At 46.9% G+C, this 14,122-nt stretch overlaps 1 protein-coding gene across 6 annotated transcripts in view; it reads right to left on the bottom strand.

Moving 5' to 3' along the window:
• Positions 1–2,383: 2,383 nt before the first annotated feature.
• The window catches only part of AUTS2 (activator of transcription and developmental regulator AUTS2), a 1,215,593-nt gene continuing 1,203,854 nt past the window's right edge, over positions 2,384–14,122 (bottom strand). For all 6 annotated transcript variants that reach the window (XM_003276049.2, XM_003276050.2, XM_030796682.1 and 3 more), the window contains 5 exons: positions 13,394–13,535; positions 10,186–10,263; positions 9,167–9,250; positions 7,781–8,003; positions 2,384–5,502 (listed from right to left, as the gene is read on the bottom strand). In XM_003276049.2, the coding sequence (XP_003276097.1) occupies positions 4,254–5,502; positions 7,781–8,003; positions 9,167–9,250; positions 10,186–10,263; positions 13,394–13,535 (1,776 nt within the window). In that variant the 3' untranslated portion in view covers positions 2,384–4,253. The remainder of the gene's footprint in view (positions 5,503–7,780; positions 8,004–9,166; positions 9,251–10,185; positions 10,264–13,393; positions 13,536–14,122) is intronic.

Here is a 14,122-nt window from a genome sequence, read left to right as displayed (position 1 = left end):
GACCTTCATGTTTTAGGCTTCATTTTGTTAAGATTGTGTCACTTTGCACATTAAGAAACTGAGTTCCAAAGAGGCTCTTTGCGCGCGGGGTCACCAACCATGAAGGCACAAGGGGCGGATTCAGCCCCCATGACTGCGCTCCAAGGACTCCTCACCAAGCTCATCAATAGGAACTTGTAGCATTTTGGGCGTGAGATATGAAAACCTTAGCTTAGTATCTGTGACAGTGGCAAAGACTAGCAATTCCATATTGTGGAATTGACAGCCTTAGATAATGTAATTTCCTACCTGGAAAATAACCCTATTTTATTGCAAGAAAACTTTGAATGTTTAAGAATTTTTCAGGCTGGGCGTGGTGGCTCATACCTGTAATCCCAGCACTTTGGGAGGCTGAGGCGGGAAGATCACTTGAGGCCAGGAGTTTGAGACCAGCCTGGCCAACATGGTGAAACCCTGTCTTTACTAAAAGTACCAAAATTAGCTGGGCATGGTGGGCGCCTGTATGTAGTCCCAGCTACGCGGGAGACTGAGGCAGGAGAATCACTTGCACCCGGGAGGTGGAGGCTGCAGTGAGCCGTGATTATGCCACTGCACTCCAGCCTAGGGAACAGAACGAGACTCAGTCTCAAAAAAAAAAAAAAAAATCAGAAATGCACAGAAAAAAAGGAAGGCAGAATTTTAAAAATAACATGAAAAAGCCCAGGTTACATTTGTTATCCTCTTTTCTTCAACTGATTTGATGCCACTGAGGCCTAATTTGTTTTCCAGCACGAATACAGACACACAAGGCCTTGGGCACCCCACAAGTACACGGCTACCTGCACTGCAAAATTCTGTCTTCAACTTCTTTTTATGTTACATATGTAAAAAATGTCAACAATTGTGTCTTATTTCCCCTCATCTACCTTGATTGAGGCAGAAAAATGGATAAACAGCAAATGCTGTGGCAAATATCCATCCAAAGTGGTTAATTATTGCATCATTATATTCGCTATTTTACTTGTCATGTACTATTAGAAGGTAACAAGATCATTGTCAGTCAAAGATGGGGGAGATAATTAGAGCATCTATAGGTTAGCAGGAAATCAAATTGGTGCTGGTACCCATCAGTGCCAAGGAGCTGAGCGTAATTAGGGGGAAAATATGCAAAGGGTGAGATGAATGAAGCCCCGGGGATTAAATACCGTGGCTGATTTGAGAGCTTGACTCTTACGTTCTGACATTGCAGATGGCGACGTCTAAATAGGTGTACAATTGGAGCAGTGAAAAATAGCAAAGCAAGGCGCCACTGCTACTGTCTGCAGGGCCCTGAGAAGTGCCTGATTTGGAAAAACACAGTGTTTATCATGTTTTCCAATCCACTGGGCTTTTCTTCCTTATTTTTTCCAGTTTGGAGTCATTTATTAACATAGGAAAACAGGGCTGAGTGAAATGGGCTTTTATTCAAGAAGTCACTGCTCTGCCCAGATTAGCGGATGTCTGCAACTGGACCGACTTCTCAGTGCCCTTTTCTCGCCCTGGACTGACTTCTCCAGTGCCTTGGATGCACTTCTCAGATGCCCCTGTGAAACCACGGGAGTCCACAGCACTCGCCAACCACAGATCTGCCCCCCGCCAACTTCTGAACATTTCTGATTCCCATTCAGCAGCTACCCAGATCTTGCTGGCTTGAACTGCTTTTGCTTTTTCCCTAGTAACATACAAACACCCATGCAAACAATCTCATCCAAATAGCAATTTCATCAGGTCAGTACAAGAAAATTTAACATTTTTTTTTAACATCATGGAAAAAAACAAAACAGATTTTAGAGGACAGGGAGACTGCAAACTGATGAGGACTACAACACATAATTAAAAGAGAGAAAAAGCTAAGACAGGAAAAAAAAAATCCGGAAGGTCTTAAGTAACATATGACTGACCCGAGTCCACAGATTGAAAGGCAATAGAACGAGGAAGCAGAAACTGTTGTCACAGGCCCTAGGTCAGATTTCTCATCACTGCTGGAAAAGCAAACACTTTCGCTGAGTTTTGAAGTAGCCAGGCACAAACAGAACTGGCTAACGTGGCCCACACTGTACATACGTCTACAAAATCCAGAAGTACCTGACTTTTACAGTATCTTGGACATACAAAAAAACTAACAGAACCCCCCGCCCCCGCCAGAAAACAAACCACAAGCGACTGTGTGGGGTGCAAATGTTTACAGTAACGAATTGGTGAGACACTAACCGAGTTGGGTAGGGTGGTCAGCCACTGCAGGTGAGCCTTCTGTTCTCACATGGGCTGGGTTCGAGGTGTTTCTTTTCAAGAGCCCGGTCTTGTACAGGTATGGCTTCTTCCCTAAGGTAATGATGGTCACCTCACACAAACAGGCAGCTGGAAGCTTAGTTCACATTTTTTAATAACATGGCACAGTTTACATTACACAAGAAGGCTCCGCCGATGAGAACATGCTGAAGATTCAGTTGCTTCACTTTTCTTTTCACATAGGATCTAGAAAGGACTTTATTACATACAGGATAAACAGCAAAAAGGTCCGTATAGAACAATCTCTTTACAATACTGAAAGCTACCACTACAGTTCCAGTGTACATATTCCTTGGATTTTTTTTAGTTGTTGTCTTAAAAAAAAAAAAAAAAAAACACCGCACAACATCTGGAGTTCACAAAATCTGAAGCTCACAACTAAACCTTCAGTTTACTACTAAAATAGATCTCTCTGCTTATTAGAAACAATGGTCTGTAGTTAACTTTTTTTTTTTTTTGCAAAAACAGGATAACGTCAGATAGCACTTTAATATACTAGAAGACCAAATGGAACTAATTTTATTTCATACATATATTTTACAGTCCAGTAGACAAGATATATTGTATTTCTCTGCTAGTAAAGTCATATTCTCTCCAAATATGTAGACAAGAGGCTTAATGTATTATAAAAGTATTATGAAGAGACATTAAGATTGATGCAAACTCAAAAAACACACTCACACACAAGACTTTTTTTCTGCCATCTTTCACCCTCTAACTCGCGATGGCTCCACAAGGTTGACCTGTTACGGCTGTTCCCAGACTTGATCACCAGCTGGAATACAGTGCGTCACATCGGGAAATGTGCACCTTACATCCGTCAGTTATTGAATACAGTGAAAACATATCCATCATCTGAGAAAACTTGAAGCTTTCTTTCAGGATCTGTTTGGGTGTAAGTAAATCTCATTACAAAACGAGGAAGTGTGTACAGGTATGAAATAGGACACACTAAAAAAGGCATGGTTCTCACATGAGGTGTGTGTGAAGTCACTGGCGACCTGTGTGTGTCTGACAGACACCACCACCCGTCCCCTGATTTTGGCATCTGGCAAATCCCACCCTCCCTGGCACCGGTTGCTCATGTCCTCAGTTACCTCTCCAGGGCTACACTTTCCCCCAGAGCCCACAAGTGGCAACTTCAGATGCTAAGTTCCAGCCTGGGGTCCAATTTGCAAAACAGGATGTTTCTCCGTTTGAAAAAAAACAAGCAAGGAAAACAGAGTCATATCACGTAAGCGCTTGTTCAGGGAAAATATGACCTTAAGTATGTTGTAAATGGATTTGAAAAGGCTCCTTTGAGTTAGGCGGGCTTTTGTGAAAAGCCCGAACATTCATTGCATAGTTGAAGGGTTTAGCTGTCTATAACAATATATGGGAACACAGCCTTAGCCGACTGTGTTCATTGATATTAAGTAAGTTTGCAAATAGCACATTTTAAGAAGTATTAATGTATTATGTTACTTAATCTTTATCTATTTACATTTGTACAAAGTAAAGCTTTCATCTTACCCTTTTGCATATATGAACCATTAGCTCATGAAGCAATCTCTTTTTACATAACTATGTACACGGCCTTCCCACCTCATCTGAAAGAATTTTGCACGATGGATGGCGTGGACTTACCCCCCCCCCCGCCCCCCCCAATTATCATCCAATTGGTGTGTGTTGTCATCTTCACTGTTTTGGTTCAAATCAAAAAGTTTCATACGAGAAACAAAAAGTAGGAGACGTGAGAACATACGACTGGGCTGAAAGATCTGAAAAATCTCAACATATAATATACAAAACATTTCAAAATATGCACTGAGTCTATACATTTTTTACAAGGGGAAGGGGTGGGGCTTCCCCCCAGTCTGTGTGAGTCATGCAGGAGTTCTGTCTCTCAAATCTGGCCCGGTGTCTGCCTGGGTTTCTTCTTCCTCGTTCTTGCTCCTGTTCTCGGCTTATCGGGCCTCAATATCCTTCAGCGTGTGGGAAGGGGGCCTCTCCCTTATCTCTGCGGACAGAGGAGTCGTCCTTCTGGGAGAGACCGGGCGGCCCCCCAGCGTGGAGATGAGCGGGGGAGGTGCGCTCAGCGCTGCTGTCGGAGGGGTCTTGTTGAGGAGTCCGTTCTGGTGGCCCGCGGTGGGGCTGATGCGGGGATAGTGCATGCTGGGGAGTCCCGGGGTGATGAGGCTGGGGTGGGGGAGGTGTCCGTCGAGGGAGGCGGGGTGCACGGAGTGGAGCCGCGTGTGCTCGTAGTCTTCTCTGAGCATGTGCAAGCGCTCCCGCTCGTCCAGGTGGCCTCCCCGCTCGTGCTCCCGCCGAGGGTCCACAGACAGCGGGTGGTGGTGGTGGTGGTGGTGGTGGCTGTAGTCGTGAGGCTCCCGGTCCCTGAAGGAGCGGTCGGCTTCGTACAGCCGGGGAGTCGAGAGCCGGTGGAGCGGGTCGTTCCTTAGCAGGAAGTCCCTGCCCAGCGGGTCTCTCCGGTGAATGTCAAGTTCTCGGTAAGGATCCCTCAAGGGGTCCCGGATGGGGTCCCAGTGGAAAGAAGGGTACGGGAAGCGCTCTCCACCTGGGAGGGGGCTGATGCCCATGAAGGGGGTCATCATGCGAGTCCTGTCCAGGCTGCTGATGCTGTTCATGGGGTGAATGCCCGTCACCCCCACCGTCATAGGCATCGAGGCCAGGGGCCCCGGGTGCACGCTGGACGAGGAGTTGGGAGGCGGCGGCTCCGAGGCCCGGTGGGTCTGCGGGGCCTCTGGAGGCAGGTCGTGGTCTTCCTTCCGCTCCTCCTTCACCTTGACCTCGGAGCTCTTCTTGGGGTTCTCGTAGGCCGGCTCACCCTTGCGCGGCTCGGCCTCCCGGCTCGAGGTGCTGTTGGGCCTGGCACTCTCCACCACTGGGGTCCGTACGTAGGGAGACGGCACCCGGGTCAGCTGCTTGGCCTCTTCGCCCGCGGCGCGCCCCTCGTGGCCGTGCCCGTCCTTCTCGGGCAGGTGGCCCTCTTTCGCCTTGTGCTCGTCAGCGGCCAGGTCCTTGCGGGATTCCGAGTGGTCTCTCTCCCTCTCTTTGGGTTTGTCCTTCTCCCGAGCCTCAGTGTTCAGATGAGCCCGGATCTGTTCAGTGGAGCTGCGGGTATGTCCCAGGGCATTCACCGGGAGGATAGGTGCTGGTGAAGGGTGGCTGGAGTGTCTCTTCTCGACGCTTTCCCTGGGGGAGAGAGGGGAAGACAAGGACGCAGATGAAATGAAACGGGTGAGTGGGCTGGGCCAGGGGCTGCGGGTGAAATGGTGGTGTGAAGAGGACAGGCTGGGGGCTGCTTCCCATGGTCGCCAAGGCAGTGCCCATGCCCTGGGCAGGGCAGAGCCAGCCACCCTCATCCTACTTACCTAGATTTTAGAGGAAGCTTAATGGGGGAGACGGACGAGGGATGAGGGTGAGGGGGAGTCTGTCGGGAGCAAGAATCTCTCTGCATGTAAGAGCCTCAACCAAGAGCACAGAAGAGCTTCCAGAAAGCCAAGATGGCTGCATGTGGTCAAGAAGGCCGTGATGTGGCATTCCAGCCCCACTGCCTGGACTCTCGGGATCATCTAGTGTTAAGAATCACGTTTTAAGAGTCCAACGCCCAGTATCACTTTTCTTCCAACTTTGCAACACAGAGCCAGTGGAAGGAAGGGTTCAACGTCAGCGTCACAGAAGTCTCTTGCTCCTTACAAGGACAAGTGACCAGTTTCAGAGCAAAGAACGTGGATACGGAGCCATCTCCAAGACACAGCACGTGAGAGAGGCTCAAAAGGAAGCCACAGTTGGAGGACTTGTGGGTTGCAAAGAGCACTTGTGCACCAGATGGGATAAGAATGCCAAAGGCTGATGAGAAGATGGAGGGAAGGCAGTAGGAAAAGCAGGTCCCTAAACACAAAACCTCATGAGGACATTGAAAACAATTTTAGAGAGCAGCTGTGAGTCAAAACGCGAGAAAAGAATGTTAGAGATCTGTCTTGGATGGGGGCTCAAGAGTATTGGGCAGAAAATGCAAAAACAAATGGAATGACAGTAAGGTAAAACTTGAGTTAAAACTAAGACCAGGCAAGTCTTACGGATGGTGCCAAGACAGATATGGCAAAGTTGAGAGCGGCAGGCTGCCACGCTGGCTTGGTGCTGGTGTGCAAGGATCAGAGGACCACAGTGAGAGAATTCAGGAGGCTCCCCTATAAGGGCTGTTTCCTGCCCACATGCAGAGAAGAAGAGTATATTTTATTTATTAAGCTTCCTGACTTCTTTAATCCAAGAGGCCATTTTGACGCCATCCAGAAAAACACATAAAGGGCTTGTGGCCACATCCTGCATTGCATCTAGTGACAGGCTGTATACGGAGAGCTCGTGGCCTAGGGTCGGCCAGGTTAGGTTGCTAGGCGTGCCTCATTTTGGCAGTTCACAGCTCAGAGCTGAATGTCATAAACATTCCTCCCAGTGGTTAAGAGATTGTTATCATACTGCCTTGAAGGAAAATTTGTCTTTTTCTTTTATCAGTCAGCATGATGGCCTCTGATGAGTATCTACTAATTTGCCCCATTTAGAGCCTGCAAAGTTGAATTCTTTGAAATTACTAGGATATACACACACACATACATACACGGTATACAAAGAAAAGAAACATTAAAGATTCCGATCAAATTTGAATCTTAAGTACTGCAAGGAAATTGGGATTAGGTATTTTCTGTCAAGCATATTTGTGCATTCCTTATCAGTTCATTTAAACTGAAAATAGCCTAAAGAAAGAAAAAAAGAGACATTTTTTGTCAAGAATGCGTATGATATTCTTTGGAAAAAATACTGCAAGACACTCCCTCTTTAACGCTACTTTTTTTTAAGGCATGGGTTACCAAGTGCAGAGACAACGGTTAACAAAATTATCCACTAGTGAAACCAAAACCAAACCAAAACTGCTTGTCGACGTTTCTCTACATCTAGGTGAGTAAAATTTTATTAGTCATCTGTGAGCCCCAGGCTTTGAGTTTGAACAAAATTTGAGAAAAATATGATGAGGCAATGCAAACATGGCTTTCTAAAAGAAAACAAAAAGAGGCAAAGAGCGAGAAAAACCTATGGATGGTTTAATGGACTGCACGGACTTGAAAGCAAATATGGAATTGATTCATGCTGTGTGTGTCTGGCCCGAAGCTCCAACTCCCTGTCTTCTAGAGAAAGATTTCTGTTTGGATACACTAACAGGGACTTGGGACATGCTGATGTATAACTGCGACTGAGACAGGAATCTGTCGCTAGCTCTGCTGTCTCCTACGGTCACCATATGCTACGGGCCATGGGGACTGTGAGGGGCTGCGGGCACTGGCTGTGGGGAGGAGCTGAGGCTACTGGGGCAGCTAAAGCACGAGGCTGGGACAGGGAGGGTAGGCGGCTGGTTCCACTGGTACTTGGCACAGAGCAGGCTCCCCCATGGGGACTCGAGAGCGGTTTCTTTCCGTACCTTTCTTTGTCATCTTTACTAACAGATGAGTCTCGTTTATCTACATCTCTATCTCTGTCATGAGCTGCAGCGGACGCGCTGCGCTCCAGCTCCCCTGGCTTCAGCCAGGGCGGAGGGGTCGGGAACGACGGAGGCGTTCGGTGCAGCCGGTTCCAGGGTTCGTGAGGGTTGCTAAAGTTCTGCACACTGGGGCCATCCTTGTGGCCGAACATTGAGTTGGGTGCTGAAATGGTGAAGTGGAGAACAAAAAGGTTTAAGAGAAATTATATAATCTGCTGTAATGAAGGTACTTACCAAAAAACTTTTAACAGCATTCAGAGTTAAAATGAATACATATTATTGGGAGCTGGAAAAGGAAAGGAGATTAACAAATTCATTAGAGGAAGTCTTGTCCTACACTGGAGAGGTAGCTCACAGCTTTTTTTTCTTTTTAAAACCAAAAGCAAAGCTGGGGGCAGGCGAAATTAAAAAGGAAAAGGGACCAAATGGGTATTGAGATGACCTAATTCAACGTATCTGGTGCATGCAGAAGTTCCAGGCATGCAGAAGGGTGTGTTATGATGGTGGGATTTGGATTAATAATTGTAAATTAATTCACAGTAGAAGTCACCATCTCCTCTACCCACCGCGGCCCTCTCAAGTGTCACCAGAGACCAGACAGGACCTTGCCCTCAACAGACACACAGGTCTCCTTCCTGTATTTTAAATAAAGACCGACCTGTGACGGTATGCTCAGAGACACGTTTTAGCTCTTCCTGTACCTGGAATATATGGTATGTAGCATGAAAGAAAATAATTTGCATATTCAGCGACTAAATACTAATGTTTAGAACGTGAGATGGGGTTGTAATTCTTCTCCTAATCGAGATGGGCTTTTTTAAGAGTAGAAAACTGCAGAGTCCTCTTAGATGATGGAGAATAAAATGTTGCCAAATCCTGATTATCCCAAGCCTGGTGTTGTCTTCCTGCTATTTTTCATTGTGCTTTTTTCAATTCCACGAATGTCATGGGCAAGATGAAATGTAACTACTGCTTTCATTTCTAGTGTGAGCTGCAGCCAAAATCTTGGAGAGCAAAGATGGGATGTGGATGAAACTCCGCACTGGAGTAAACTCCCTGTGGTCATCAACTACACTGCCGTTCCTGCCCCTCAGAACTGGATAGCCACGGGGGGCCGCCCTCACAGTGGTGGCTCTGCACACCTCCACCTCACCCCACTGTGAAGGCCTGCTTTTGCAGTGATAGAACCCGCACCCGCCCCCCCCCGCCCCCCACCCCGCCCCAGAGCATAGTTTCCTTTTCTCTAGAAAGGTCTTGAGCCATATGCGGATCACAGGAGATAGATAAAAAGTCCAAGGCAGATTTTTAAAAGTTAGAGGTACTCACTAACAGAAGGATTTCCAAGTCCCCCGAAGGCATTGCCACCAACTGCTGCTAGGCCTGTGAATGTAGACGGCCGATTAAAAGGCTCTGCAAACAAGATGGGGAAGAAGGAAATGGTCAGGGGCTGTGCTGCGAGAGGAACCCAGAGCTTCCTGGGAGCAGGGTGATGTGGGATCCCTGCCCTCTCCACACCCCCACCTGGCCTGTCCCACTTCTCCTACCGGATCATGTAAAAGGTTTTCATTACACTTGGATTTAGGCACTGGGTTAGCAAAATATTTCTGAGGACTCTTCTTCTACAACTGTGCATTCTGCATTACTCTTCCTTTGCCCAGTGGGGACACTACTGAAGCCAGGGTGTACTAACTTGCCTTCCTGCCCAGTCTCGCCTCTGCCAGGAATGCACTCTGCAGATTCTAACAGAACAGAAAGGAGGTGGCATCTGAATCCACGATGAAACTCTGAGGGCGCGACTGTGATATGACCTGATGTTGTGCAAGCCAATGCCTGCATCTGCCTGTACACTTGCAGGTGGGCTCGAATACACAAAGGCCACACAAAGCGTGCACCTTTATTAGGAAGAGACTCATTTATCGGGGCAGTGAGATGTAGAATAACTCCCCTCCATAACGTCAGCTTGTGTTTCTTTCCGCTTCCTAGAGGTGACCTTTGCTGCGGGGCAAGAGCTCACCATCTTCTTCTAATGGGCAGGAACAGGCTGTTGTAAACTCGGATTCCCTGAGATACCAGGGAATGGCTCTCACCCACTGCGCCATGGTAAGTTCAGGCAGAAGCACTGCTGAGCACAGCTCTACTACTGAAAGAATGTGGTGTGAGAGATGAAATCTGGAAGCTGGACGGGATGTATTGAAACTCCTAAGAGAGCACCATCTCCTGCCTAAGTGGTAAGCAGGGTGTCTGGGACTCCCACCAGCTTGCTTGAAGGTGCAGCGGGAGCATGGTAAACACAGCAGGGTTGCCTGAAGCACACATCTCAGTTCCCACTATTTTGGGCGACTCACCTAGGTGGGCAGCAGGGTTGAGGAAGTTGCTGTGATGAGGAGGTGGCCCAAAAGGGGTCCCAGTTGGGTGTGCAGCACCTGTTAAGTCAAACGTAACAAAATCAGAGTTTACAAAAAGCCAACTTTGAAGATGCAACCGGCTTCTACTTGCTTAAGGGCCCTGTGAGAAAATATGTTCAAGGGAGGTCATGGCTGAAGTCCACCCAGGCCCCTGCAGGCAAGACACGGGGTAAAAGAGAATTTTTTTTTTTTTTTTTTTTTAAGAATCAGAAAATCAATCATCCCTTTTTCTCTTTCCCAGCGTGGCTGGCCACCACCAAAAAGAGGTATTTCTTTTTTAAGCCGATGACACACAGTATTACAAAGACAGAGATAAATGCCCCGGGTCATGGGAGGAGGGGAGGCTTTATAACCAAGTAAATTTGGGGAAATACCGGATTAAAAAAAGCTAAGCAAGTTTCTTTACTGAAGGGCTTCTTAGAGCCATTAATAAGCTTATAGGCTCCTTCGTTCTCTAAGAGGGGAACATTTCGTTATGGAATCCTTTCCTCATAGAGCATCTCGGAGGACCAAGTTTTCACTTTGAGAAACACTTCCAGAAACCCAGCCTGTTATCATCCCTGGCTCAGGAGGGGTGGTCCTGAAGCTGTGGTTCTTGGCTACGCTGCTCTGGGGACTTGCAGAATCCCTTCTCCTGAAGAGTATGTTAGTTCGCATGCACCCACATTGAAGGATACTATAAGGCCCGACTCTGTAAAACTCACTATTGTGAGCTCAATTAGGTTTTAGGATATGAAGTCCTCTGATGTCTCAACTTTCAATGCCAGGAAAAGCTGGTTGATTCTTATGTTTTGGGGCACTAAAAATCTTGTAACTGACTCTGATAGGTTTTTGCTTTGCCTGCCAGGGAACTCAGGTCTAATTTAGTGGTTTCCTTCAGTTTTCCCTTGATCCACATTTCCTCCTCTACTCTGTATTTTCCCTAATGTGTACTTCTTGCAGATGCCTCTATTCCTGTTCTTGAAGGAAGCTGGGAAAGGAAGGAAGGAGAGAGAGAAAGAGAGTGTGCAAATGTGAATGAGGGAAGGACATTTCTAAAGGCCTTAGGGCACCAAATGGGCTGGTTAATACGAGGCTACTTACTAGCTAAGGAGGCTAGCTCCCTGGAAGGCAGGCTTTGTCCTAGACAAGAGATTTGCCAAGGTCATCTGAAGAAGTCTCTAGTTTATATTCATGGGATTAGCACCCAAAAGCAAGATGAAAATGGCTGGATTTCTTAAGTATGTGCAAGTTATACACATCAGTTACAAGGTTCACCAAATAACTATTTTGGGCAGAATCCCATATGGCTTATGCTAAAGAAGGTTACATTCTAGAATGAAAGTATAAACAGGGCCTGGATAAAGACTTTACTAATAACTGTTCCATAATCCTTTGCATTTTGTCTAAGTTCCTATAAACAAATATAAATTCCCTTAGGAAAATGGATTAAACGTAGGGGTCGTTGCTGTCTACACTCTGTTAACTCAATTTATGTTTTGGACTGCTGTTGCCTGGGCTGCAAAAGTCTTGTGGCCTGGGTTTGGAGAGGAAGCCACTCAGTACATCATCAGGAACATCATCCCGGTCACAGTAGTTCAGAATTGGAAGACACCTGAGGAGTTATCTATCCAGCCCTGCATACTGGCTTATTTTCCACCTGGGAAGTGTAAAAATGACACCCCACCTCCACCAAGTGAATATATTCCAGGATATTCATCAGGCGTTAGCAGTGTTGTCGGCTAAATAAAATTTTGGCCACATACTGTCTGTGTAGTGCAAGCTAATTAATGCTTCAATGAAGACCAGAGCTTTGCTGAGCCCAGGGCCCCCAGGGGTGCCTTGCAGTTCCAGAATTATTGAAGCAAAAGAAGCCAATTCATCGACTTGGCTCAAATGGAAGCCAGAGAGAAATCTATTCTCTCCAAAAATTGCTCTTAATGTAGCCCTGTCTCACAGCCTAGGTGCCATGGTAACAGAGCCTTCAAATATGTCCCTAGACAGCACTGACAGAGAAAAACCTGAGACCTTAGCAAATTCCATCTACCCTCCAGGGAGCACTCACTTGCTTTGGTAGCAAGGCCCATTATAATGATGATTTCTTGCAGTGTGGGAGCCAGAGGTCCACCAACAGTGAGTCTTGGATAAAAGCCTGGGGTGGCAGCTGGCAGGATGGCTGTAAGACTTGTCCCATAAGGATCAGAAACGGGGAGCCCCTTGACTGCTTACGTCCAGAAGAATAAATTCCACTTAGCATAGTGGGTATGAAGTTATTAGCAGAATGAGCTCAATGCCATCGTTTTTAAGTGTTAACTGAGCAGAGCTCTGTGCGCCAGAAATTACACTTAAAAAAGCTTTAGCAAAGACAGAATGATTAAGAAACCTTTAATACCAAGAGGGCTGTTCTCATCCACCACACACACAGTCCTTACAGCCGCTGTCTTTTGTTTGTACCTGGAGCAGGAATGAGCATAATCGTCACTCTCTACCTCACCCCTTCCACATGCACACTTGACAGTGTGTATTCTCAGAGGTTAAATGAATTACAGATCTGATGAACAGGTCACTTGGGTGTTTACACCGTTTCCTAAATTTCTTCCACCGCTATAACCAACCAGGCAATAGTATTACATTTTGTAGCAGAGAAAACCAGCAGCCGAGTGGCCCAACCTCCCTATCACAGACTATACTCCTGGCAACTGCCTTAATCGTCTTTCTTTATCCTCAGGACTTTAAAACACAGCATGACTGAGCATCCTGGTGCAAAATTACAGTGCTCTGCGGGCACCGTATTAAGGGCAACCGCATCCTTCTATAATTCCTGGCATTGTTTCCTTCCGATCTGCCCTTGCAAGCCTTCTGATCTTTCTCAATAGCAATTGACATGCTTGTGAGTTATACTGGTTTAATACAGAAGCAAATAATGAACCGAAGCAATGTGAATCCCTGTAAGGGAAAGATGATCTCTGCTTCCTCCTTTAATGAAAGAGAGTGTATCAGTGAAGATTCCCAACTCCCTGGATGTGCTGAGATGTTGCCTTGCAAGCTGGCATTAACTGTATTTTTGTAGGTGGTGATTGCACGGCGGCTCAGAGCCCAAACCTCATTTATTTAGTTACCTGAGAACTACACTTCTCAGCTCTGTCCCCCGACTCAAACCCACACTCACCAGCGGCAGAGAACAAAGTTGAAGGCCGTGCCAGGTCATGGGGGTGGTGGATGGCTCCAAAGAGACTGGGGCCTGGAGGGCGGCTCAGGAACTCAGGTTTCAGTCCAAAGTCCAGCTTATGTGGGTCTGACTGCATCTGTTTCTACACAGCAAGGGGAACAGTAAGGGTCCCAAGGCCAACAGCAAGGAAGAAAGGTGGTAGTGAAGAGCTGGAGCTGGAGACTGTGAATGGTGCACTTGGGTTCAAGTTTACAAACACTGAGAGAGAAAGCAGCTATCCAAAAACCATTTCACCCTCAAATGTCAGATCTGCAGGGGCCGGTAGTGCCTGTTACACCAGAAATGTCCAGTGATAACACTAGTGTTTGGTCTTTTTTTTTTTTTTTTTTTTTTTTGAGACAGAGTCTCCCTCACTCTGCCAACCCAGGCTGGAGCACAGTGGTGTGATCTCGGCTCACTACAACCTCCGCCTCCCGGGTTCAAGCGATTCTCCTGCCTCAGCCTCCCAGCACGCCCAGTTAATTTTTGTATTTTTTGTGGATATGGGGTTTCACCATGTTGGTCAGGCTGGTCTCAAACTCCTGACCTCAAGTGATCTGCCCACCTTGGTCTCCCAAAGTCCTAGGATTACAGGTGTGAGCCACCGCACCCAGCTATGTTTGGTCTTCAAGGTTAATGGCTTGAGAAATAAAACCATATCCTATTTATGGAGACTGCCACAACTCCCAA

Source organism: Nomascus leucogenys, chromosome 17, assembly GCF_006542625.1.
Source record: "Nomascus leucogenys isolate Asia chromosome 17, Asia_NLE_v1, whole genome shotgun sequence".
In the NCBI taxonomy this organism is placed as follows: Eukaryota; Metazoa; Chordata; class Mammalia; order Primates; family Hylobatidae; genus Nomascus; species Nomascus leucogenys.
The sequence above is the reverse complement of the archived record's forward strand: the minus strand, read 5'-3'. Positions and strand labels throughout refer to the sequence as shown.